Source organism: Armigeres subalbatus, chromosome 1 (genome assembly GCF_024139115.2).
Source record: "Armigeres subalbatus isolate Guangzhou_Male chromosome 1, GZ_Asu_2, whole genome shotgun sequence".
NCBI classification, from domain to species: domain Eukaryota; kingdom Metazoa; phylum Arthropoda; class Insecta; order Diptera; family Culicidae; genus Armigeres; species Armigeres subalbatus.
In genome coordinates this window covers 276220075-276246925 of record NC_085139.1, presented here as the reverse complement: position 1 = coordinate 276246925, position 26851 = coordinate 276220075, and the positions used below count along the sequence as shown (strand labels likewise).

At 41.2% G+C, this 26851-nt stretch overlaps 1 protein-coding gene across 1 annotated transcript; it reads left to right on the top strand.

Moving 5' to 3' along the window:
- Positions 1–725: 725 nt before the first annotated feature.
- LOC134214596 (cholecystokinin receptor type A-like) lies at positions 726–25669 on the top strand. The gene is made up of 3 exons (XM_062693935.1): positions 726–870; positions 1046–1215; positions 25543–25669. The coding sequence occupies exons 1-3, from the start codon at positions 838–840 to the stop codon at positions 25571–25573; spliced, it is 234 nt and encodes a 77-aa protein (XP_062549919.1). The 5' UTR covers positions 726–837; the 3' UTR covers positions 25574–25669.
- The last annotated feature ends 1182 nt before the right edge of the window (positions 25670–26851 follow it).

The window sequence follows — 26851 nt, the reverse complement described above, 5'->3', positions numbered from 1 at the left end:
ACAAGAAATTCGAAGATTTTTCGTGAAATACTTAGGAATGTTTTCTGCGGAATTTCCACGGAATATTCTTATTCTTAAAAATTATGGGAAACAGGACGAAATTATTTGAATTATTGCAGGGAATTCTGCAGGATTTATAAAGAAGTTCGTGAAGATTTTCTTGGAGTAAATAATGGTGGAATTTTCGGATCAATTCCCGGCAAAATTTATGGTGGAATTCCTGAAGACACTGCTGGAGAAGTTGCTGGAGGCATTCCTAAACAATCCCTGATAGAATTTCGGATAGAATGCCAGGAGAAATTGTCGAAGGAATTCCTGGAGAAAGCTTGCATATTGATTTTTCTGCCTATTTTATAATAAATATTATTTCAAAGAGGATTTATTTAGAAAGTCAGATGTATGGTTCTAGTTTTCTTAAACTTATGGATGAAGGCAGGATTTTTATAATAATTGTTATAGACGATTTAATATTCTTTCTGAATACTAAGTTCGTTAATATTTTTTTCACTTTATTTAAAAATATCTGATGAGCAATAAATCACGCATTTTTAAATCCATTGTTGTTTTAAACATTATTGTTTCTATTTGGTTTGGATTTAATTTCATGTGTTAATGTTCATGTGTTTTTATAAAACTACTATAAAACTACGATTTAGAAGACCAAAAAAGTTGCCCCCCCCCCCCCTTCTCGAAATCCTGGCTACGCCCATGCAACCAAACAATAACAGCCAACTAATAGTAACCACATACCTACCAAGTAAAGTAACAAACGAATGAAAAGAGGAGAACTTGAAGCAGATAGGAAACCAAAAGGATCCCGTTATAGAGAAACAGGAGATGCACAGCAAGCGCACGAACAGCGATGAAGAGGTACAGAAAGGAAGCGTACAATGCAGCAGTCCAGAACATATAAATGCAAAAGTGTTCAAATACCATATTACTCAATTTATTATATCTAAATCTACAGACCTCAATAACAATTGTTAAAGGTCTTAAATAAACAATAAAAAATAAATAAATAATAATATCTCTCAATCTGTTCCAGGTGTATCTTTACTCCCCAGAGTTCGTCTACAAGTACGTCAGCAGCAACGGCATTGCTCTGATACAGCTGATGGCATATATCAGCTCCTGCTGCAATCCGATTATCTATTGTTTTATGAATAGCAGCTTCCGTCAGGCCTTTCGCAACATTTTCGGCTGCTACAGACAACGGTGGGTAGATTCAAGTTTATGTGTTTTCCAACGTTAAAGACTGTTTGGGAGGTGAAAAAGCACTTCCCACATTTGAGGGATTCAACCAGAGCGTTAGTGATTAATCATAGATTTCATCACGATTGAAGAATAATGGGTTATTTATTCATTATTCATCAATCTTATTCACCCAAAAAAAGATAAAATTATTATTTACTAATCGTTAATCATAGAGCTTTATATTCATAATTGTTTTATGTTAAATCAATATTCAATAATCTTTATCGCAATATTCATCGTGTTTATTCATTTATTGTTGATCATAATAATATAATTTATGCCTTTCAAAATATTCCGGATCTAGAACCTAGAATTTTTTGATCACTATGCAATTGAATAAATTTGATTAAGCATGATTGTGCGGTACGAATACTCTTAGAATAGAGATGTAAGTAGTGTCCAGCATATATAGCATAACACCACCCACAAAGCCACCCACCGACAGGCAACGACCAACACAACGGTTTTCCCACCCAGGTCCAGCAAGCGGACCACCACCGTGTGCGCACTCTTCAGTCAGCAAGCATCGGTTATGGCAATGCAAAAGTTTCCCATTGGCGATCCTGCCAGACCATTATTGGATTTTTTTTCAGAATATAAAAAAATGCGGTTTCATAAATAAATTGTGTGGTCGCATAGAATATAATTGGTATTTTGGTGCGTATACAAATTAAGTAGTTGTTTAAAGTTATTGGAGTGCAAAAATCGCAACTATTTGCATGGCGGAAACGCCAAGCCATATTTGGCTAAATAAGCCTAATACCAGAAATATCAATATGATTGCATAAAGCAATATGCTAGGAGAAAAGTCAAAAAAGAAAAAGTTGAATCTCGAAAAAAATTCCACAGCGAAATATGGGATGCACTTCTCCAAATAATAAAAAAAAATCAAAATGATATGTACATACCTATTTGAAAATGATTTGAAGCATGAGGTTATAGGGTGTCCCAGAAATTATAAGCACGATTTGAAAACAACATTATGACTATTAATTAATGATTTGGGTGTATTACTTCTACGTGAAGTTAAACGATTACCAATGATATGGAAATGCTAATATCATCTTCAAAACTTAGACGTACATGTTCATGATAGAATTAGAGGCGAAGGTATAGAATTAAGCATATGCGGTATTTCGAAAAAAAATCGTTTCAGGTTTTTTCGCTAGAAAAAACTAGCTTCAAACGAAATTTAAAGGAATTCCGCGGAATTTCGATATAAATTTAAACTTAAACCATATTTTATATTATCAAAAATTTTGGCTGCGCCGCTGAACAAAATCATTAAGTTGTTTTCAAAACTTTCTATTATATAGGGGATCTGTTCCATTTTCCATCTCACTGAACATATATTTAATCTCATCGCAAAACAGAGAAATGCAGCACCGATTTTGTCGCTTCTTTTTGCTAACATGCGTGCTCATTGCTGAAAAAAATCACAAAAATGAAAAACAAATCAAATTCCTTTTCAAGGCTTTGTTTTTGATATGATGGAAATAGGAGCTATGAGATAAAGTGCCGAACCGTTCTCCTACACATTTTTCTGTTACGCTTACTACATAACCCCATTCTGAGTCTACAAATACGTATTGAGCTTTCTTCTATAAAACGTCTTCAGTGTTTTGTTAGAAATATCTAACAGAAAACTATAGTGAACTATTCTATCCTATTTTTTTCAAAAGTGGTCCGTCTCAATATTTTAGACTTCAGGCTTAGAGTGTTAACGTAATCTGGTATGAATCAGATTAGTAATACTTTGTCAAAGAGGCAAAGCCGTGACGTGGATTCCTAGGGCCCTTGTGAGCGCTTCTTTCTTTTTAAAGGCCACATCTCCGCTTAGGCCTCAAACCGGGTGTAAGCGCATGGGTCAGCACCGCTTAAGAATAAAGAAGGCCCTAAGGAACAAAATGCATAATTTCACGTTCAAACAACAATTTGAATCTAGCCTAAAAGTAAGAATAAAAATCTCAGAGGATTGAAGATAGTACTATATACAGTCAATATTCGGCGGATCATCGAAATATACATACAGCCCCCACGATTTTAATTTAAATTTTCTAATATTTTTTTACAATTTGCACAATATGAGTGCGGAATCGATCGTGTTGCTGCTGGCCACGCGACGGCAGCTAGTCCAACAAGATGCGAAATGAAGAATTCTGCCTAGCAGAGCAGAAGTTTGTTTAATCAGTGTGTGATCGATCGTGTTGATGCTGGTCACAACAGCTAATGCGGGAGAACAGGAAATGAAAAAATCATAAGGGTTGTGTACATGACACGACCGCCCGACGTAAACTACGTAAAACAGTTTGGTGAAATGAAGAATCTAGTGCCAGTGCAAGAATACATATTAGCAGCAGCTCTCTACAATATGCGCTCGTTATTCTGCTACGAACGGCAACGTAATTCTGCTACGACGTCGTACTTTGAACAAATTCGTCTCGCCTCAATATTCCAATGTTTAAAATGGTGGCCCTGAGAAGGATCGATTAATTCCCAATAATGCATATTTTGAATCACTAACGACCACACTGGGCCCTCCTTAGCCGTGCGGTAAGATGCGCGGCTACAAAGCAACACCATGCTGAGGGTGGCTGGGTTCGATTCCCGGTGCCGGTCTAGGCAATTTTCGTATTGGAAATTGTCTCGACTTCCCTGGGCATAAAAGTAGTAGTAAAGTAGTAAAATTCTACTTTATTTAATCATTTTCTGTTCTACAATTATTATTTTTCTACATGTACAGTGCTCGGCCGGCTTGGTCCTCCAACTTCAATTTTAAAGTTTTATGTTTACATTGTTATTTAAGTGTTAATATGATATATCATGACGGCCTTTAGGAGGCGCTGGTGTGTTTTTTAAAATTTGATAACCTAACTACTATGTACACTAATATTTACAATAAAAATTTGATACTCTAGATTGGAACTAGCGCCCTATTTGGAGCCTGATCCGAATGCAAGCAACGGACTCTAAACTTTTCTTTACACTCACCAAAGCGTTCATGTAAGGTTTTTATTCCGGCCAGACGGTGGACCTCGGATGTTCTTGTCCTGGGAGGGGTGTTGAGGATCATCTTCAGGAATTTGTTTTGGACCCGTTGTTGAAGTTTGAGGTGGTGGGTTTTAGATTGGCGTAACTACAGGGGGGCTAGGGGGGGCTATAGCCCCACCTAGAATCAAGTTAGCCCCCCCTAGAATTCTTACGACTTTGCATGAGTATGGCACATATCTAGCGCTCTGATCATATCTTGGCGTAACTGCACATAATGAATTCTTATCATCTCTCTCTATAATGAGTTGAATATATTTTATCGTGTTTTCTAACTTCGAAAAATTAATATATCTTGGGTTAGGAATGCTAAACACGAAGTTACAGTCATTTTGGGATTCTGTCGAGATAAATGTTGGAGTTGGAACAGTATTTTCATGCTGATTCAATGCTGATTGAATAAATAATAGAAGTAACAGACTAACAGAACGAATACAATAGCTGCGATTTTGATTGAATAAAGAAAGTTCAAGTAAAATAATAAACTGTAATATTAAGACAACATGTTACCGGAGGTAGTAATTTAAAAAGATTTGTATCTTACGCTACTGGACAATAAACAAACAAACAAACAAACAAACAAACATGAAAAAGACAATTGTTTAACTTGAGCAGGAGACACAGGATGTTTATGTTACCGAAGGATATATTTATCAGCAAATCATCAACTCTTTAAGATTTTTATGGTTACATTGCGTTGCATTGCATTGCGAGTATTTTTTTTTTGACGTAGGACTTACGTCTTTCTTTACTATACTGGGTGTCATTTAGATTTTTGGAAATCGAAAGCGATGGATTTTTAAGATTTATATATCAATCGACTCGGACACTCTCCACCATTTTCATTGAAACTCTCTCTCTCCTATTTCATTGAAACTTAAGATTATTAACGATAAGCTATTGAAAATTTCAATTCTTGTCAAAGCCAGTAAAAATTTCATATGTCGTGTCGGCCGTGTGCGAGTCATTACAATTTGTGACAGCAGCGCGTACCGACGTGCTTTTTGCTCGCGCATTAAATGCATTTTTCGTTTCGTTCGTTCGTTCACTGTGTTCACCTACACAACGACAACATGCAGTCACCAGCGGTAGAACTGCCGGTGGGTCTGCGAATATGCATGAAAGAAGTGGGCGAATTTTTTTGTCATTCTGTGCTTGATGATGGTCGGATGCAGTGGTGTCGGTTGCGATGGATCCGCCCATCGCATCGCTCGGAGTTCACGGCTAGAGGCCGATGATGGCTGAGGCAGCGAGGGCAGCGGTGGTGGATGAAGAAGATAAACATTAGAGAGATTTGGTCTGCTGCTCATCCAGGTGATTGGTTTCATATTCCACATGATCCCGGGATGGGTACGAGTACGAGTCATGTCATATGACTGACCATATGTTAAGTTGTGCTACTAAAACAAATTAAAACATGGTTCTGATTCCCCAGCAAAAAATAAACTACACTACACAACTACAAAATTTGATTCAAATAGTTACTTTCATTTATTGCAGAAGGCATTAACAATTAAAGATGCACAATCAGCAATAGTGTTAATATCCATTTTAGATTAGAAAATTTCGCTGTATTACATGTAAATGTTTTAAAAAAGTCCGCAAAAAATAATTTCCAGAAGATTATTTAAAAAAACTTTATCTTATTCTTTGTTTACCATTTTCTGAGAAACTGTTTTATTAAATTTGACGTAGACTAGGAGTTTGGAAACAAAACATTAAATAATTTTTCGTTGACGCATTAGCAGTACCTCCTCTATTTTAGTAGGGTTACTGCTCCTTGACTTGTTTCTTATTGTTGTGATTTTCTCAGCAGTGAGCACGCATGTTAGCAAAAAGAAGCAACGAAATTGGTGCTGTATTTCTTTTTGGTTTGGAAAACGGGACAAATCCCATAAAATAGCACATTTTGCCCAAGTCTGAAAATTTTATAAATAGAATTTTTAAACTTCAAATCATCAATAAGAAATCCATAAATACCCTACATTTTCTTAGGTAAATAAGGGCTTGCTAGTTAGAAACAAAGCAATTCTAATTATGTATTGAATTATTAGTTTTATTTCCAGAAGCTTTAAATAAAAAAAAATGCTAATAATTCTACACAGCATGGAAGTTGTCGTTACCAATATTAATGCCTATGATCAAACTCCATAGATTCAAAAGTTAGAAGTAAAATGTAAATACGTTACGTTTATACAAATCCTACGTCTAATCGCGGTTATGTTGAAAACATTACCCATTGCTCGTTTTTAAAGTGTGCCCTATGACCTCTAGTTTTCCAACATAACCCTTAAAGATGCATGGCATTTCTGAAAGGATCAAGGGAAACATTTTGATATTGTGATAGCTGTGTACAACGTATCATATGCCTGTAATAGCAGACATTTTGAAGGCATTTCTTTCTGCAGATTTCTCTGGTAAAGTATTCAAGCGATATTGTTGCTATTTCCCGAAAACTTTGAATTTACAATTATCCTGAAAAAAAAACCATAATCCTTGAAATCCGAAAAAAGCTCGGTAAACCTTGAAATTTCAAGGAGAGGTAACTAAAATGTAAAAAGACAGGAACACCGTCTTCAACCAGAGATCGTACAGACTGAGCACTTAAACACTTAGCATGAGGCAACGGACAGGATACATAACACCCAGTGGACCAGTGGAGAATTTTTCGATCACGAAAAGTTTCCTCCTTACCGGGGGCAATCGAACCCACACTCCATAGCACATGCGTTTAGACGATAGACGTCGCCAACCGCACGGCCATGAAGCCCATAATAACTTGAAATTATTTCTAATGGATATGTAAAACTCGAAAGTCTTATGTATCTAAAGTTCTTAAGTTTTTTACTTATCAAAGTTATAGGGAATCCCACGACATTTATAGATTTTTATGTCAGAGCTGTTCAAGTCGTCACTGGATGTATTGAAATAGCTGTTTGGTAGGCCAACTTGCGGACAGTTAAAAAAAAACCATAACTTTTTTGTGTTTGACTGTAAGAATGGAAAAAAGCTAGTCCCCCCTAGAATTTTTCCTTAGTTACGCCAATGGTTTAAGCGCAGCTCTCCCAGACCGGCATGCCATATTCGATCACAGGGAGGATGATTTGCTTGTAGACAGCAAACTTATTTTTCAGGGACAATGACGACCGGCGGTTGATCAAAGGGTACAGTAGTTTCAACAAGACGTTACACTTTGTCACCGTTTTGTCAACCTGTTGCCTGAAAATAAGCTTGCTGTCGAGGGTCAAGCCAAGGTAGTCGGCCTCATGGGCCCATTCCACAGTCGTGCCATTGAGGATGATTTTACAGACCCCAGGCGGAACAAGTTTGGGGGATTTGAAGTGGGGGAAAATGATGACCTGGGTCTTCGCCGCGTTGATACAGATCTTCCAGCTGGTAAGGTACTCTGTCAGGGCATCCAGGCCTCGTTGGAGTTTTGCCACTAGCGCTCTGATCGCTCTACCGTTGTAGACGATGGATGTGTCATCTGCGAACAGAGACAGAATGCCGCCTTCTGGAGGTTCTGGCATGTCGGAGGTGAACAGATTGAAAAGCAGGGGCCCGAGGATACTGCCCTGGAGGACGCCTGCGACGATGTTGTGCACATTGGAACTCGCTCCGCTGATTGAGACCCGGAATGTCCTTGCCGACAGGTAATTGTTGATGAGTTTCACCAGGAAGATTGTAGCATTGTAGTTTGTACACCAGGCCATCATGCCATACATTGTCAAATGCCTTCTCGACATCGAGTAAGGCCATGGCGGATGTTTTCGAGACAAACTTGTTCCGTCTGAGGACGTTAGTAACTCGAGTCAGTTGATGTACAGTTGACCGACCGCGTCGGAAACCAAACTGTTCCTCGAGCAAGATATTGAAAATTTCGGCAGACTCAAGTAACCGATGATGAATAGCTTTTTCGAATAGCTTGCATAACCCTGAGAGAAGGCTGATGGGACGATAACTTCTGGGGGAGGAAGGATCCTTCCCAGGCTTCCGGATGGGGATGACTTTCGCTGACTTCCAGGACGATGGGAAGTAGCTGAGCCGGAGACACTGATTAAAGATCAGCGAGAGGTACTCAAAGAACGGAGCACTCATGTGTTTGAGCTCGAGATTCAGGATGCTATCGAAGCCTGGGGCCTTCATGTTCTTCGATGATTTGATATAGGCCGTCAATTCGTCAGCTGAGATCTCCAACTCCTCCGAGAAGTCGTTGGGAATCAAATGGATGTTGTTAGCATGCTCGTTGACGGCTGCTTCGTGTGGACTGACGATGTTCTGCCCCGTAATTTTTGAGTTCCACCATTCTGGCCTGGATAATTTTTGTGATTCGATTGCAGCGTGCCTTAAGTTCAGGCAGTCCAGTACGCTGAAACTGCCTGCGAGTGACACTTCGCAATTCAATCAAATCTTTGGTGAGTGTGTCGATGTTTAAGGAGTTGCTTACCTGCCGAGCTGGCGGTCGATACTTTCCGGCGTCTCCGGACGCACCTCGTAATCGACGGAGTTGTCGACGCACTGCTGAAACCGCTGCCAGTTCACTCGATGGTAGTTACGCCGTAACTGCTGGTGCCGATTGACCGAGGAGCCCAGTTCCGCCACCACCAGATAGTGATCCGAACTGAGCTCCTGGTAGACAACCGGCTGCGAGACGTGGTCACTCATGTTTGTTATGTAGAGGTCGAGGATTGCGTGGATACCGGACCGACTCAGCCGAGTGGGGGAATCCGGGCTCGAGATCGTGTAGTGACCTTCCTCCATGTCGTTGCTCCAGATGGTGCCGTTTCGATTACCGCGACTGTTGCCCCAGGCTTGACGTTTGGCATTGAGGTCGCCGGCAATGATTAGCTGACCTTGCCTCCGCGTATGCTTGACGATGTCCCTCCGAAGGGCAGCCGATGATCCATCGCCGGCTTTGGCTTGCGTTGGACAGTATGCCGCGATGAGCGCGATTGTGCCGACCGAAGTGGTGATTTCGACACCGATCGCCTGGTTGACACTGAGCTGAAGCTTGGAAGCAGACGACAGTTGATGTTGTAGCGAAGAGCGATGGCCACACTGCCTCCCCTGGTCGGCCGGTCGAGTCGCACGATGCGGAAGTCCGGGATATTGACATTCACCTCCGGTATTAGGTGCGTTTCGGTGATGAACGCCACGTCTATTTCCTTCTCCTCAAGGAAATCCTTCAGCTCAATTATTTTGCTCTTTAGCGAGCAAAGCGTTCCAGTTGACCAGGCCCACCCTAGCAGCCATTTCAATGATGAACATGCCAAGAGTGAAGACCTGGTCGAAGCGGGTTTTGTAGCCGCGCAGCCGAGTGGCGAGCTGCGCGAAGATCGGCATCAGTTGCTCCGGAGTGTACAGCGGGGCAGATTCTTCCGGTGGGACGGCTTCGTTCTTCGACTGCCGACGGAACCCAGGAGGAGGGAGCGGGGCCATTCGCTGGTGGATGGTGCCGATGATGTTGGAGCTTGGACCGATGCAGCTGCCGCTGCCAGTCGCTTGTGCGGCTGTAGCGGTGGGAGTATTGGAATCACACGACGGGGAGCCGGGATGGCTGGAAAGTTCACCTCGTTGATTATAGGAACACGGCTCTTCTTCGAAATGGTCCTGGTGGAAGCCTTCTTCCGGATTTCCAGGAACTCGGCTCGCTTTGGGCAGCCCTTTGTGGTGGCCCGATGTTTGTCGCCACAGTTGGCGCACTTGGGATCAGCCATCTCCATTTTGTCGCACTCGTCAGTTGATGGGGTTCGCCACACTTGTTGCAGCGCGGCTTTATGCGGCAGTTCCTGGTTCCGTGCCCGAAATTGAAGCAGTTGGTGCATTGCGTGACATCTCGGTGCACTGGCCGATATCGCTCCCAGTCAACGACGGTGTAATTTATAACGCCAACCAGCTTCAGGTCCTTCCAGGTAGTGGAGCCGTGCTCCAGATGGATCAGGTAAAGCTGGTCGCGATATCTCCTCGCCTTGTCGTGACGAGCGATCTTGTGGACGGCTACTGGCTTCAGTCCGCAACTTTTAAGCTCTGCTTGGAGCTCTTCCTCCTTCATGTCGTGAAGTCCTCGCAGCAAAGCCTTGAGCGGCTTTGTGCCGGGGTGGTCATGAGAGTAGTACTCATACTTGTGGACCTCGGAGAACTCCACGACGGATTGATGATGGTCCCTGTTTACCGGCATCACTTTCACGCCCTCGCTGCAGAGCCGAAAAGTACATTTCAGCCCCTTAGCGATCGCCCTTCACAAACACGGGCGGATCGCCCTTCACAAACACGGGCGGGCACTTCTACTTCCGCTCCAGTTGCACCTGCGGCAGCTGCGATTGCTGCTTCTTCCTCTTTTTCGGCAGATTGCCGGCGTCATCAAGCGGCAACGGCGAGAACACGTTGCTCTGCTAAAGCTGCTTGGAGGGGTTACCCGCGCCTCCAAGAGCAGTGCGCTTAGGCACATTTCCAGCGACCGAATCGGCCACCGAGTCTCCCATGACGGGTCCGGGAGGAAATAACGCCAACGCAACGAAGCGAAAACGTAAACAGCGAACGAACGAGAAAAAACTCTTGGAAAAAGAGCAACGGGTAATGTTTTTAACATAACCGCAAGTAGACGTAGGACTTGTATAAACGTAACGTATTTACATTTAACTTCTAACTTTTGGATCTATGGAATTTGATCATAGGTATTGATATTGGAAACGACAACTTCCATGTTGTGTAGAATTATTAGCAAAACTTCTGGAAATAAAACTAATTAAGTACAGAATTAAAATTGCTTTGTTTCTAACTTTTAAGTCCTTTTTTACTCAAGCAAATGTAGGACATTTATAGATTTCTTATTGGTGATAGTATTTGAAGTTTGAAAATTCTATTGATAAAATTTTCAGACTTGGGCAAAATGTGCTATTTTAGGGTAACTGTCCCGTTTTCCAAACAAAGAAATACAGCATCAATTTCGTTGCTTCTTTTTGCTAACATGCGTGCTTACTTACCGCGCTGAGAAAATCACAACAATAATAAAAAACCCTGATTAATCCACCTAGCGGTGATGATGCCTTTCTCGCTCGTTCAAAATGGTTGATAAACATATATGAAAAGTCTAAAATAACAATTGGTGAATAAGACTTTTTTCACATTTGTTTATATCAGATGAACCGACCTAGGGCCGAAAATCTCGTGAATAAAGATAGCTAAATAAAGATAGATTAAATTGAAAATTCACATTTGTTAAGCGAATAGAAATTTTTGAGGGGAAAGGTCAATTTTTGCTGATAAGCAGTTCCGTTTTTGTCATTATCATTCAAATACTTTTCAACAAGATTTATGAATTTGATCCGACTTAAAAAAAAATCTGAAGAGAATTCTACTGGGGTTGCTTTTCTTTATATGGAAAGCATTTCGCAGTAATTGGTATGAATGCATGGTTATAATTGATTATTTTAATTTCTAAACTGATCCAAATCTATTTATCAGATCACTCTACAGGTAAACTATCCAAGTACAAAATCTGATAAATTACGCGTGACAGAGCTAGTGTTACCAAAATCAGCATTCTTGAGCTCATATTGTGCAATACTTTATATCGTAATGATAACATACCTGATATGCTATCAGTTTGCCTTCGTGTAATTTGTTATGGATTGTAGCAAGAATGTTTTCGATCATTTGGTAATATAGGTTCGATAATTTAGTAGTTTGTCAATAACTCATTCCAGAGGTTAAATTTCAAACGTAATATGTGGAGGACTTCTAGAGCGAAGGTTTTTACAACTCTGCCTAATTGTTGTTTCTATTGCACTAATAACTTAATATACAGACTGATCGAAATTTTGTTATCATTTAGTATTAGTAACTAGTGCTTTAACTCTGTTATTAGTTGAATTAAAACAACAAACTATTAGGGAAAGCTGTAGAAAAATATTCGCACTAGAACTCCACTGTAATGCGTTTTGACATTTAACCTCTGGAATGAGTTATTGTAATTTGTCAATGATCGAACTAAGATTATTAAATGACCTAAACATACTTGGATTCTAGAAAAGTTTGAATATTTTTTCTTCTGACTTCCAAAAATAGAAAATTTTCTCCAAATCCTTCCAAAACTCAGTTTCTCCTACATAATCCGAGTGCTTTGCAAACGAAATGAATATCCTATGGAAAGAACCACGCGAATAAGGTTTATGTAGCCATTTAAATGCGAGCGTTCGGAATATGAATCCTTTTCGGGACTTGAGTCAAAACGGTTTATATTTTTCAACATCAGATTATATGCCACCGAACCAAAGCACAGCACCCGGTGCGTTACCGCCACGTATGCTCAAGCAGCCGATGTCTTGATGCAGTGAAATAGTTATTTATTGCATATCGCGTAAAGTCTTGTTCTTCGAACACTGTTCTCCCAGGAAGCAAAAATAGCTCAGTGGTAACGTAATAGGCTGTCATTCAGAGGATTTATGTTCGATCCTCGTGCAAGCTATCTTTTTTTCAAAACTCATATTTTCTAGGTGTGTGGTATAATATTGCAAGTCAAAATTTGAATACTAGAAAATTCAATTTTTTTTTTGTGTTTTATATTTTCCATGCTAATAATCAATGGAACCTAATGGTGTGTATTTATATTCATGACATTTCTATAATTGAATCCCTCTGATTATTTGGGATATTTGAAAGAATTCAGGTCTGAACTTTAGATGATGGAGGTATAGGAAATGAAACATAAATGCATAAATTGAGAAGTTAGCAGAAACAAAATAGCTTTTGATTTACCTTGATTTACCTTAAGACCGGGGATTTCCCTCTACGCGTTATTTCCGCGGAGCTATCCAAATTTTTCTTTTTTTTCGTAATACTCATGAACCAGTTTCCCCAAATCTCATTTGCTCGGATCAACATTCAACCCAGCTGAGCTAAAAATAGAACATTGCCTCACGCAATGCGATGTGTGTTGGTGATGCTTCCTATACCTTAAGACCGGGGATTTCCCTCTACGCGTTATTTCCGCGGAGCTATCCAAATTTTTCTTTTTTTTCGTAATACTCATGAACCAGTTTCCCCAAATCTCATTTGCTCGGATCAACATTCAACCCAGCTGAGCTAAAAATAGAACATTGCCTCACGCAATGCGATGTGTGTTGGTGATGCTTCCTATACGGCAATATTCATCAGACGGCAAGAGACTGAAGCGAATGCAGTGTCATTCGTTCCCGCTGAAATGTGCTTGCATAGCGTCCTCACGCATACCAGCTGAGCTCCCATATGCTGATTGAACGAAAGAAAGATGCATATGCGTAAAAATAGAACAGAAGCACCAGAAGCACGGCTTGCCGCTGATGCTACGATGGTTAAGCCGACCGATCCACAGTGGCGGAAACCCAGACAAAACCTAAAACAAAAATCGTTCTTTCGTGAAGCTGATATTAATTTAATTTTGCACATTCAGTCAATGATAATTCCTCAATTTGTTAATTGTAGTTGGTAAATTTAATTTTTGGTGACTTGGTTCAAGTTGATGCTGTAAAGTATCTCCTAAACATTAATGTATAGGAAAATTAAATTTGACTAAATTTTTTATCGCAAAAGAAACTGAAGAAACTTTAGCGGAAAGAACTGATATCATGCATTGAAATATATATTTTGTCTACATAACGGTGTTTAGTTTGGCGAATTGCGCCTTGCTACGCCAAAGCGGAAAATTTACTGTTTCAAGGTTAGAATTGAGACGCTACTGTGGCTGCAGATCCTAAGTCATGGGCTTCCGGAAGTCTTTGGATAGCATAGTATATGTCGGATAACTATTTAAATTTCAAAATGAATTCAGCGTTACAAAATTACTGTTGCTAAATTTTAAGCGCAATCGTAAGTTTAGTCGAGCATTTGTATGGGGGACCACCACTGCGCGACGGCACATTGTCATTCCTTCTTTTAGACGCATTCGTACGGGAGAACGTTGAACGTGTTGAATAAAGCACGGTGCTGTTATATAGGGTATTTGTGCTTTTCTTAGCGCTTGATAGCAAAAAGACATGAGAAAAGTCATGTCTAACGTTTAGCAGAGAAGAGGATTTTTAATTACTGAACGGATATCCTATCGTAAAAAGTTTACTGTTAGTAATTTCCATAGGGCACCCGTAACCTGAGGGGCACCCGTAACCAATAATTTCCCAAACAAATTGGCTTTCCTACCTATATACTGCCGCGCAGGCGTAACTGTTCCATATTGTTTTCCATGCAAAATCAATATTGGACGATTATGCTTGCGACGGCAGTATAGTGGAGCTCATTTTACCTCCAAGAAAATTATATTGATTATCAAGACGAAATGAATCCAATTTAATTTCTAGCAAATTCAAAGTTTGTCTATTAGTTAATACATTAAAACTATCAATTTCGAATTATCAAATATATATTTTCTTTCATTGATTCAATAATACTTCCAATATTAGTACCGTTACCCTAGCAGAGTGAACTCTGTGGCTTTGAAAAGAAATGAACGTATACCAATTTGATGAATACTGTACGACTTATATTTACCCATACCATGTGTGTTCCGATGGTTTTGTATAGCAAGCGCTTTCCACCCCATAGGTCAGCGGTTCGAATCTAGGTGAATTCAGCATAGAACGTTTTGCTATTTTTTTATACGCAAAAACAGTTTTTTGGCCATAACTCCAGATTGCGATGAGCTATTGATCTAATTTTCAATAGCAAATAATGGGACTGAATTCCGCGTCGACTGCAACTTGTTGCGAGCAAATCGGACAATGGGAAGTTCAAAAAAGTGTGTCTACAAAATTTGTACACATACACACATACACACACACACACATACATACATACACACATACAGACATCACCTCAATTCGTCGAGCTGAGTCGATCGGTATATAAAAATCGGCCCTCCGGGCCTCCTATCAAAATTTCGTTTTTGGAGCAATATTATAGCCTTTACGTACACTTAGTGTACGAGAAAGGCAAAACGAGCAATGGGTAATGTTTTCAACATAACCGCGAGTAGACATAGGACTTGTATAAACGTAACGTATTTACATTTAACTTCTAACTTTTGGATCTATAGAGTTTGAGTATAGGTATTGATATTGGAAACGACAACTTCCATGCTGTGTAGAATTATTGGCAATTTGTTTATTCAAAACTTCTGGAAATAAAACTAATAATTAAATACATAATTAGAATTGCTTTGTTTCTAACTATTAAGCCCTTATTTACTCAAGCAAATGTAGGGCATCTATAGATTTCTTATCGATGATAGTATTTGAAGTTTAAAAATTTTATTTATAAAATTTCCAGACTTGGGAAAAATGTGCTATTTTAGATGAACTGTCCCGTTTTCCAAACAAAGAAATACAGCACCAATTTCGTTGCTTCTTTTTGCTAACATGCGTGCTTACTGCTGAAAAAAAATCACAACAATAAGAAACAAGTCAAGGAGCAGTAACCCTACTAAAATAGAGGAGGTACTGCTAATACGTCAACGAAAAGTTATTTAATGTTTTGATCCCAAACTCCGAGTCTACGTCAAGTTTAATAATACAATTTCTCAGAAAACGAAAAACAAAAAATAAGATAAAGATTATTTAAATATTCTTCTGGAAATTATTTTTTACGGACTTTTTTAAAACATTTACATGAAAGACAGCAAAATTTTCTAATCTTAAATGGATATTAACACTATTGCTGATTGTGCATCTTTAATTGCTAATGCCTTTTGCAAATAAATGAAAGTAATTATTTTAATCGAATTTTTATTTTCATCAGCGTACTTATTTTTTTTCTAGGGAATCAGAACTGTTATAGTATAACCATTAGGGTGGTTCAAAAAATCGAAGCTGTTGAGTATTCCTTTTAGCAATGTAGGTTTTCTTTTAACCTGCGCCTAATGGGGAAGCGTCATTAACAGTACAATGAAAAAATAAATTTTCCCATACTAATTTGCATGCAAACTTGAAACGGCTTGTGCTAAATCAGATTTAATCCAAAAGAGCTCAAATTTTTAGAGGACGCTCAGAACATGATAAAGAATCAGATAAGCACTGTGGAGCAAAATCGATTTTTTGAACCACCCTAATAACCATGTTTCAATGTACGTGTGGTTCAGTACCAAGCACAACTTAACATATGGTCAGTCATATGACATGACTCATACCCATCCCAAATCTCTCTAATTTTATTCTTCCTCATCCACCACCGCTGCCCTCGCTGCCACAGCCATCATCGGCCTGTAGCTGTGAACCCCGAGCGATTGCATCCATCGCAACCGACACCACTGCATCCGACCATCATTAAGCACAGAATGACAAAAAAATGCGCCCACTTCTTTTATGCATATTCGCAGACCCACCCACCGGCAGTTCTACCGCTGGTGACTATATGCTGTCGCTGTGTAGGTTAACACAGCGAACGAACAAACGAACGAACGAAACGAAAAATACGGGAGCAAAAAGCACGTCAGTACGCGCTGCTGTCACAAATTGTAATGACTCGCACACGGCAGGCACTGCTTCTTTTATACACAAAGAAAATCTTCCGGTAGACCAGAACATACCGTGAAATACCGCATTTTGATGTCCGTGTTAGGAATGCACGGGATTGGTTACATATGAAATTTTGACTGGCTTTGACAAGAATCATTCCAGTTCGAGACAGCAACACGTACGGACGTGTTTTTTGCTCGCGCATTTTTTCGAAGTGTTTTTTCTCGTTCTTTCGCTGTTTACGTTTTCGCTTGTCGCGTTGGCGTTATTTTCTCCCGGACCCGTCATGGGAGACTCGGTGGCCGATTCGGTCGCTGGAAAAGTGCCTAAGCGCACTGCTCTTGGAGGCGCGGGTAACCCCTCCAAGTAGCTTTTGCAGAGCAACGTGTTCTCGCCGTTGCCGCTTGATGACGCCGGCAATCCGCCGAAAAAGAGGAAGAAGCAGCAATCGCAGCTGCCGCAGGTGCAACCGGAGCGGAAGGAGAAGTGCCCGCCCGTGTTTGTGAAGGGCGATCCGCCGGATTTACGCCCAAAAATTCGCCAGCTGATCGCTAAGGGGCTGAAATGTACTTTTCGGCTCTGCAGCGAGGGCGTGAAAGTGATGCCGGCCAACAGGGACCATCATCAATCCGTCGTGGAGTTCCTCGAGGTCCACAAGTATGAGTACTACACTCATGACCACCCCGGCACGAAGCCGCTCAAGGCTTTGCTGCGAGGACTTCACCACATGAAGGAGGAAGAGCTCCAAGCAGAGCTTGAAAGTTGCGGACTGAAACCAGTAGCCGTCCACAAGATCGCTCGTCACGACAAGGCGAGGAGATATCGCGACCAGCTTTACCTGATCCATCTGGAGCACGGCTCCACTACCTGGAAGGACCTGAAGCTGGTTGGCGTTATAAATTACACCGTCGTTGACTGGGGAGCGATATCGGCCAGTGCACCGCGATGTCACGCAATGTACCAACTGCTTCAATTTCGGGCACGGCACCAGGAACTGCCGCATGAAGCCGCGCTGCAACAAGTGTGGCGAAACCCATCCGACGGACGAGTGCGACAAAATGGAGGTGGCCGATCCCAAGTGCGCCAACTGTGGCGACAAACATCGCGCCACCACAAAGGGCTGCCCAAAGCGAGCCGAGTTCCTGGAAATCCGGAAGAAGGCTTCCACCAGGACTATTCCGAAGAAGAACCGTGTTCCCGTAATCAACGAGGTGAACTTTCCAGCCATCCCGGCTCCCCGTCGTGTGATTCCGTTACTCCCACCGCTACAGCCGCACAAGCGACTGGCAGCGGCAGCGGCATCGGTCCAAGCTCCAACATCGTCGGCACCATCCACCAGCGAATGGCCCCCGCTCCCTTCTCCTGGGTTCCGTCGGCAGTCGGAGAACGAAGCCGTCCCACCGGAAGAATCTGCTCCGCTGTACACTCCGGAGCAACTGATGCCGATCTTCGCGCAGCTCGCCACTCGGCTGCGCGGCTGAAAACCCGCTTCGACCAGGTCTTCACTCTTGGCATGTTCATCATCGAAAATGGCTGCTAGGGTGGGCCTGGTCAACTGGAACGCTTGCTCGCTCAAGAGCAAAATAATTGAGCTGAAGGATTTCCTTGAGGAGAAGGAAATAGACGTGGCGTTCATCACCGAAACGCACCTAAAACCGGAGGTGAACATCAACATCCCGGACTTCCGCATCGTGCGACTCGACCGGCCGACCAGGGGAGGTGGTGTGGCCATCGCTCTTCGCTACAACATCAACTGTCGTCTGCTTCCAAGCTTCCAGCTCAGTGTCATCGAGGCCATCGGTGTCGAAATCACCACTTCGGTCGGCACAATCGCGCTCATCGCGGCGTACTGTCCAACGCAAACCAAAGCCGGTGATGGATCATCGGCTGCCCTTCGGAGGGACATCGTCAAGCTGACACGGAGGCAAGGCCAGTATATCATTGCCGGCGACTTGAATGCCAAACATCAAGCCTGGGGCAACAGTCGCGGCAATCGAAACGGCACCATCTGGAGCAACGACATGGAGGAAGGCCACTACACGATCCTGAGCCCGGATTCCCCAACTCGGCTGAGTCGGTCCGGTGCCCACGCAACGCTCGACCTCTACATAACAAACCTGAGTGACCACGTCTCGCAGCCGGTTGTATACCAGGAGCTCAGTTCGGATCACTATCCGGTGGTGGCGGAACTGGGCTCCTCGGTCAATCGGCACCAGCAGTTACGACGGAACTACCACCGAGTGAACTGGCAGCGTTTCCAGCAGTGCGTCGATAACACCGTCGACTACGAGGTGCGTCCGGAGACGCCGGAAAGTATCGACCGCCAGCTGTGCGCTATCGAAGAGGCGATCACGGCGGCCCGAGAGCAACACGTACCGACGGCTCGGCAGGTAAGCAACTCCTTAAACATCGATACACTCACCAAAGATTTGATTCGATTGCGGAATGTCACTCGCAGGCAGTTTCAGCGTACTGGACTGCCTGAGCTTAAACACGCTGCAATCGAATCACAAAAATTATCAAGGCCAGAATGGTGGACCTCAAAAATAACGACTTCTCGAATTAGATCCGCACTCTCCCAGATTATGTTAAGCCGTTCTGGAAAATGACCAAAATTCTAAAATCCAAGCCTCGGCCCATTCCACCTTTGATCCCACTAGACAATAATGGCTCTAAGGATCGCTTGATAACTCCTGCAGAGAAGGTCGCTGAAATAGGTCGTCACTTCGTCAGCTCACACAATCTTGGGCAGAACATCGTCAGTCCACACGAAGCAGCCGTCAACGAGTATGCTAACAACATCCATTTGATTCCCAACGACTTCTCGGAGGAGTTGGAGATCTCAGCAGGCGAATTGACGGCCTATATCAAATCGTCGAAGAACATGAAGGCCCCAGGCTTCGACAGCATCCTGAATCTCGAGCTCAAACACATGAGTGCTCCGTTCTTTGAGCACCTCTCGCTGATCTTTAATCAGTGTCTCCGGCTCAGCTACTTCCCATCGTCCTGGAAGTCAGCGAAAGTCATCCCCATCCGGAAGCCTGGGAAGGATCCTTCCTCACCCAAAAGCTATCGTCCCATCAGCCTTCTCTCAGGATTATACAAGCTATTCGAAAAAGCTATTCATCACCGGTTACTTGAGTCTGCCGAAAATCTCAACATCTTGCTCGAGGAACAGTTTGGTTTCTGACGCGGTCGGTCAACTGTACACCAACTGACCCGAGTTACCAACGTCCTCAGACGGAACAAGTTTGTCTCGAAAACATCCGCCATGGCCTTACTCGATGTCGAGAAGGCATTTGACAATGTATGGCATGATGGCCTGGTGTACAAACTACAACGCTACAATCTTCCCAGCTACCTGGTGAAAATCATCAACAATTACCTGTCGGCAAGGACATTCCGGGTCTCAATCAGCGGAGCGAGTTCCAATGCGTACAACATCGTCGCAGGCGTTCCCCAGGGCAGTATCCTCGGGCCCCTGCTTTTCAATCTGTTCACCTCCGACATGCCAGAACCTCCAGAAGGCGGCATTCTGTCTCTGTTCGCAGATGACACATCCATCGTCTACAACGGTAGAGTGATCAGAGCGCTAGTGGCAAAACTCCAACGAGGCCTGGATGCCCTGACAGAGTACCTCACCAGCTGGAAGATCTGTATCAACGCGGCGAAGACCCAGGTCATCATTTTCCCCCACTCCAAATCCCCTAAACTTGTTCCGCCTGGGGACTGTAAAATCATCCTCAATGGCACGACTGTGGAATGGGCCAATGAGGCCGACTACCTTGGCTTGACCCTCGACAGCAAGCTTATTTTCAGGCAGCAGGTTGACAAAACGGTGACAAAGTGTAACGTTTTGTTGAAACTACTGTACACTTTGATCATCCGTTGGTCGTCATTGTCCCTGAAAAATCAGCTTGCTGTCTACAAGCAAATCATCCTCCCTGTGATCGAATACGGCATGCCGGTCTGGGAGAGCTGCGCAAAAACCCACCACCTCAAACTTCAACGGGTCCAAAACAAATTCCTGAGGATGATCCTCAACACCCCTCCCAGGACAAGAACATCCGAGGTCCATCGTTTGGCCGTAATTTAAAAACATTACATGAACGCTTTGGTGAGTGTAAAGAAAAGTTTAGGGTCCGTTGCTTGCACTCGGACCAAGAAGCGCTTAGGGCGCTAGTTCCAATCTAGGTTATCAAATTTTTATTGTAAATATTAGTGTACATAGTAGTTAGGTTATCAAATTTTAAAAAATACACTAGCGCCTCCTGAAGGCCGTCATGATACATTATATTTTAAAAATTAAGTAGAAACATAAAAATAATAATAATAATAATAATTAAAATTGAAGTTGGAGGGCCAAGCCGGCCGATCACTGTACATGTTAAAAATTAATTGTAGAACAAAAAATGTGTAAATAAAGAAGAATTTTACTACTACTACTACGCGCGCGTGGTACCACCTTCGGCATCGGCGGAGCTCCTACCGGAAATTGTATTCCCGGCGATGGTGTGGGTCGCGCGGTCGTCGTCATTAACATTAGCAGCGCTCAGTTTAAATTTTCTTGTATGATGTAGGAGGAATGACGGCTTTGGCAGGTTTTGTTCTATTATTGTCAGGGGGGTTTTTGTTGACCAAATTTTATGAAATTGGGCCACAATATTCTTTGATATGATATGATATTTGATATGAAGTACTAACGTACTACTAACAGTACTAACGTCTTGGGAGCGTCCACAAATTACGTAACGCTTAGAGGGGGAGGGGTGGTTGGTTAGGCGAAGTGTGACGACCCATACATAATTTTTAGATGCTTCATACAAAAAGTGTGACATAGGGGGGAGGGGGTTGAAAATGGCCAATTTTTGCGTTACGTAATTAAAGGATCTTCCCTTAAGGTGACTCGGGAGACACTACACACCGTGTTATTTTTCCTATCTTTTGTCTCTTTCTAACATTGTCACCTCGTAATTTTGGAGTGGCGTATTTCGGTTTTCAGTTGTTTGATGTAACTGTAAATGTATCAGCATGTAGATTGCGAGTAAGCACGCGCCGGTGATACTTTTTCAAAATCATATTTGTTGTAGAAAAAAGTTAAGCATTCAATAATCAATAGTATCAATAAAATTGGCAAATTGCTGAAGGGTTTCCGAATCGATTGATAAGCAAATGTCGAAAATCCATCGAAAGATAAAGACGCTACTAGCGTTTGAAATCTATCCTAATTTTTGTGACAGTCTCGAATTTGGAAATTTCCGTTTTAAACCCTGTATCTGAGTCTTCCCCTTAGACGAAGCTTACGTCAAAAAATCTGTAGCAAATATCAATACTGACGCCATACAATTTTTTTCAGTCATAATGCGAATCAATTGTTTGCATGGTCTCCTTCCGATACTTGCTTGGGATTCAACTACCGACGTTAACGTTGTGCTTTGAATAAAGTTCATCTCGGAACCGATTTCTTTTTCAATCAACAGGAAAAATACAAAATTAGTCTCGCGGGAAAATTTCATGTTGTGCCGACAACATCCAAATCGTTGCAAACGCCACATTAGTGAATAATTTGCTGTAGCAATCTTCCGATGACAGCCTATGCTCGGACCGGCACTAATGCTATGATTCCGCTACCGATGCCAAACAATTATGCTTTGTTCTATGAAGAAAGTTCATCTAATATTAACATTCTCAATCACTAAAATCATACAACTCCGAATTACGCTAGAAAATTTCACCGAAGAATTTTCCAGTTCCTAACGGTTGCACTTTAGGAAAATTATTTCAACTTAACCTTCCTCCCAAATATAATGATGGTCCTGAAAAGAACCGATTAATTGCCACTTATGTGCCTTATCAGCAGCCACTGGGCTGCGCGACCGCCATACGATGATTCGGCTCAACGGACGCCTTCGATTGCCAGATCCGCCGAAGATGGGACACGGATGAAAATGATGTGCTGCTGCTTCCACGACCGCCACCACCACCGACCGAAAAAAATTCATCCGCACCACCACACCGCTGAGACAGCCGTTGTCACTGGGACCGCTTCTGGACGCCCTGGTCCGCTCGCCGTGACATCCAGAATGAAAATGACGCGCGCACGCGAAACACGGGGCTATTTATACACAGGGAAAACGAAGCAGTGAATCAAAAGGCCCGTACCTTACTGCAATCTGATGTCCGTGTTGGGGATTTATAAACGGAATTGAATTTTTCACCCGGTTTGCAAAGAAAAAACATTTTCAATAGTTTAACGTTGATAATCAATAGTATCAATAGAATTGGCAAATTGCTGGAGAGTTTCTGAATCGATTGATAAGCAAATGTCGAAAATCCATCGAAAGATAAAGACGCTATTAGCGTTTGAAATCTATCCTAATTTCGTGACGGTCTCGAATTTGGAAATATCGGATTTACACCCTGTATCTGAGTCTTCCCCTTAGACGTAGTTTACGTCAAAATTGCGTCACCCTCTTTTATGGCTTATTTTGGTGCGCAGTGGCAGCTTATCCGCTAGCGTCTGCACCCATCAGAATCAAGCGAACAAATGACGCGAGGAACAAGCGGCACTCATATTTATAGGTTTCAGTGCAGTCAATGTTTTGCTTCGAAAACAGTTTTAGGCCTATTGAAACAAGTTTTTCGGGTCATATCAAGTATGAATATGAAAGGCATACTTAAGATCTGTCGATTAAGGTGTTTTCCGAAGAGATCCGTTCACTGGGACAAACGTTATTATCATTCAAAATCTTTCAACACAGCGTAACGCGGTTGATTTAGAAATATTGAAATGACACCCGGTATAGTGAAGAGAGACGTAAGTCCTACGTCAAAAGTCAAGGAGCAGTAACCCTACTAAAATAGAGGAGGCAATGCTAATACACTAACTAAAAATTATTTAATGTTTCGATTCCAAACTCCGAGTCTACATCAAGTTTAATAATACAATTTCTCAGAAAATGAAAAACAATTATTTTTTGCGGGCTTTTTTAAAACATTTAGGGTTTCTTACCCCATTCCCGGCCTAACATGCGTATGGCTGCATTATTTAATTGATATTTATCACAGGAAGCAACTTTTCCTGAATTTTGTGGCCTGTATAATACTGCATTGGGGTTCACTTCTGCTTAAAAATAGCTATTCGTACTAAATATCGTTCAAAAAAGCTTTTATTTGATTTAAATTAACGAGGTGCAGCACTCATTTCAGTCATAGCGATTTCCATTCCGGCATACATAAAACTAGCTCCCGGCCTAAACAAAATTTCACTCAATCTCTCAACATTTTACTCTCATTCTCTCTCGGGACGGTAGAAAATGCGACGTAAACAAAAATATACACGTTCCATGACAACAAGATGCCAGATGGTATTATTCATAATCATTTTTATTTGGTTGAGAAGATATATTTACTCATCCAAATTTCTTTCAAATACTTAAAAACAATATTTTTTTCACGTTTTGAAATCGAGAGAATTATAAATAACATGATAGCGTCAACGTATTAGACCGTTTTCCTATTAACGATGAAGGATCATTTTCATAATCCTGGCCTTTTGGCAGCACGGCCGAGCTGAATTTTTGTTCGGTTTGAAAATATATTTTCAAATGTATTCTAGTATTTTTATATAAGTTCTAGTGATATGTTCTAGTGATAAGATTGAAGTGCGTGTGTTTAGCATTATGGTGTAGCGATTAAAAGCTTGAAGCAATGATTGTATCGAGCACTGTGACGATTTTCAGGTAGGTGTTTTCTTGATGATACCGTTTTGTAAAAGTGGAAAGAATCACTTCGGCTCAATGGTGTGGCATCGGAGAGCGAAATTTTGAAATCTACATTTTTATTTTCTACAATTGAATTAATTAGGAGTAAAACAAGTGATTGAAAAATATTGAGTATTGTGAAAAATGAATGGGAGACTTTTTAAAAAATATCAATAATAAACCTACGGCTTCCAAACAGTATAAATCATTAGTTTTCTGTGCAGTGAGCCGGGAACCGGGTCCATAGGCCCAAGTAGTGATTTACCCTACATCTAATACAGCGAAATTTTCTAATCTAAAATTGATATTAACACTATTGCCGATTGCGCATCTTTAATTGCTAATGCCTTCTGCAAATAAATGAAAGTAATTATTTTAATCAACTCGTCGATAGAAAATCCTTCCGCACGCGATGGCATATGAGCAAATCAAACCACCTTCCTTTTGCCAGTGAAGGTATATCAGCTTCCACACTGATATTCTTCCCTCCCCCTTCATACGGGAGCTTGGCAGAAGGAAGGTCGTGTGATATGTGCCATCACAAATATTGCCCTCCGCTCGCTTTCAGATCGACTTCTATAAAAACATTCTTCATGCTTGCCGTATCCTAACGGAACTATCAATTCTATACTTTCGCCTCTAATTCTATCATGAACATGTACGTCCAAGTTTGGAAGATGATATTAGCATTTCCATATCATTGTAAATCGTTTAACTTCACGTAGAAGTAACACACACAAAATCATTAATTTAGTGACTCCATAATGTGTCCGTTGAAAAAAAAAAAGGATTTGGCTATCTAAAACGATGCACTCGCTAATCTACTACCAGCCTTAAATTTTCGAATCATTTAATAATGGTAAAACAATTATAAAATCATTCTTGTAGTGCTTTACTATTGTCAACAGAACAGGGGTTTTTATTTGCTCCACAAGGTAAACCAAATATAATGCTCAAATGCAATTTTACTCACAAAAACATTCATTTCAAACCAGCGGAATTCATACCCGGACATGCACGGATTGATGAGGACTCATGTTCTTCGATCACCAAACGCAGAATTGATTGCTGCACAGCCAGACAAATTTCGATGTCGTCGTAATGGTTTTCGTCACAACTCACCAGAGTGTTAAAAATACAAATTGTTGTGAATCGGTCAATATACCAAAAATAGATATAAAAGAGTATTTGTAATAAATGTGTTATAAATAAGTACTAATGAGTAATGACAAAAAAAAATGTAAAGTAGCCATTGAAAAGTAAAATTTTCAACATAAAAGACAATAATTTAAACTAAAAATGTAAACAATATTAGAAAACAATTTCAATCGAAAGTAATGGAGTGAAATTTGAGGTTTGATGTTGAAAATTCAAAACATAGTTGTTTTTTTCAAATTAGAAGAAATGAAAAACGACGGAAAAATGTCGAAAATAACAATAAAAAAATATGTGCAAAAATATTGATAATGTAGATGTACACTGACAAAAAACTCGGCATTAAATTCATCAGTTTGCACATTGGTTTTTGCAATGGGGGTAACGAAATGGATTCCATAGTTTTTACACACACATCCCATGCACCCACATGCATTACATGAGTATTCCAACATACTATCCATGTAGTTTATAGAATCTATGTGTAGAGTTGCATTCAATTAAGTATGAACCGACTTATAATATACATAATTCAGAATACAGTCAAATTTCACTCGTTGGGCTATCTTTAGATGGGCTACGATTTAGTTGGGCGCCCGTTAATTGGGCTGTAGCCCACTTAAAACGAAGGTGGACGTCAAATTATGACATCAACGGCAGTTTTTTTTTTCTTTTTAGCAGTTGGCAGCTCTGAATTTCTATTGTATTCGCTGATTTGACAGATGAAATCTCAGCCCAACTAACGAAAGTCTTTCACTAGATGGGCTACGAGTTTAGCCCAACGAGCGAAAGTTGACTGTACATGGATTTTTGCCATAAAATATGTGTGGATTTTCCTGAGTGTAGGTACAAAAAATGTGTATCTGTCTATCAAATATTGAAAATAAATGTTAGAGCCAACCATGTCTTTTTTTATGCGAAAGTTTAATTCCCAATGCTCATTCATACGGTCTTCGTATGGAATCATTCTCTCTCATCATTTTCAAAATTATTTTCTTTTCGCTTTGGCAACTCATAAGACGCCATCATTTCAAAAGCAAATATTATGGCGCTCATAGGTTCATTTTTCTCAGTGTAGCGGTTGAAGAAGGAGTAAATCTGCCTATCGGTGGTGACGGTGACGAATATCAGCACAGGTAAGTGTCAGCA

Coding starts and splice junctions, on each gene's coding strand:
- LOC134214596 (XM_062693935.1), top strand. CDS start 838: ATGCACAGCAAGCGCACGAACAGCGATGAAGAG. Junction 871..1,045: donor GCACGAACAGCGATGAAGAG/GTACAGAAAGGA, acceptor AATCTGTTCCAG/GTGTATCTTTACTCCCCAGA. Junction 1,216..25,542: donor TTCGGCTGCTACAGACAACG/GTGGGTAGATTC, acceptor ATTTCAAACCAG/CGGAATTCATACCCGGACAT.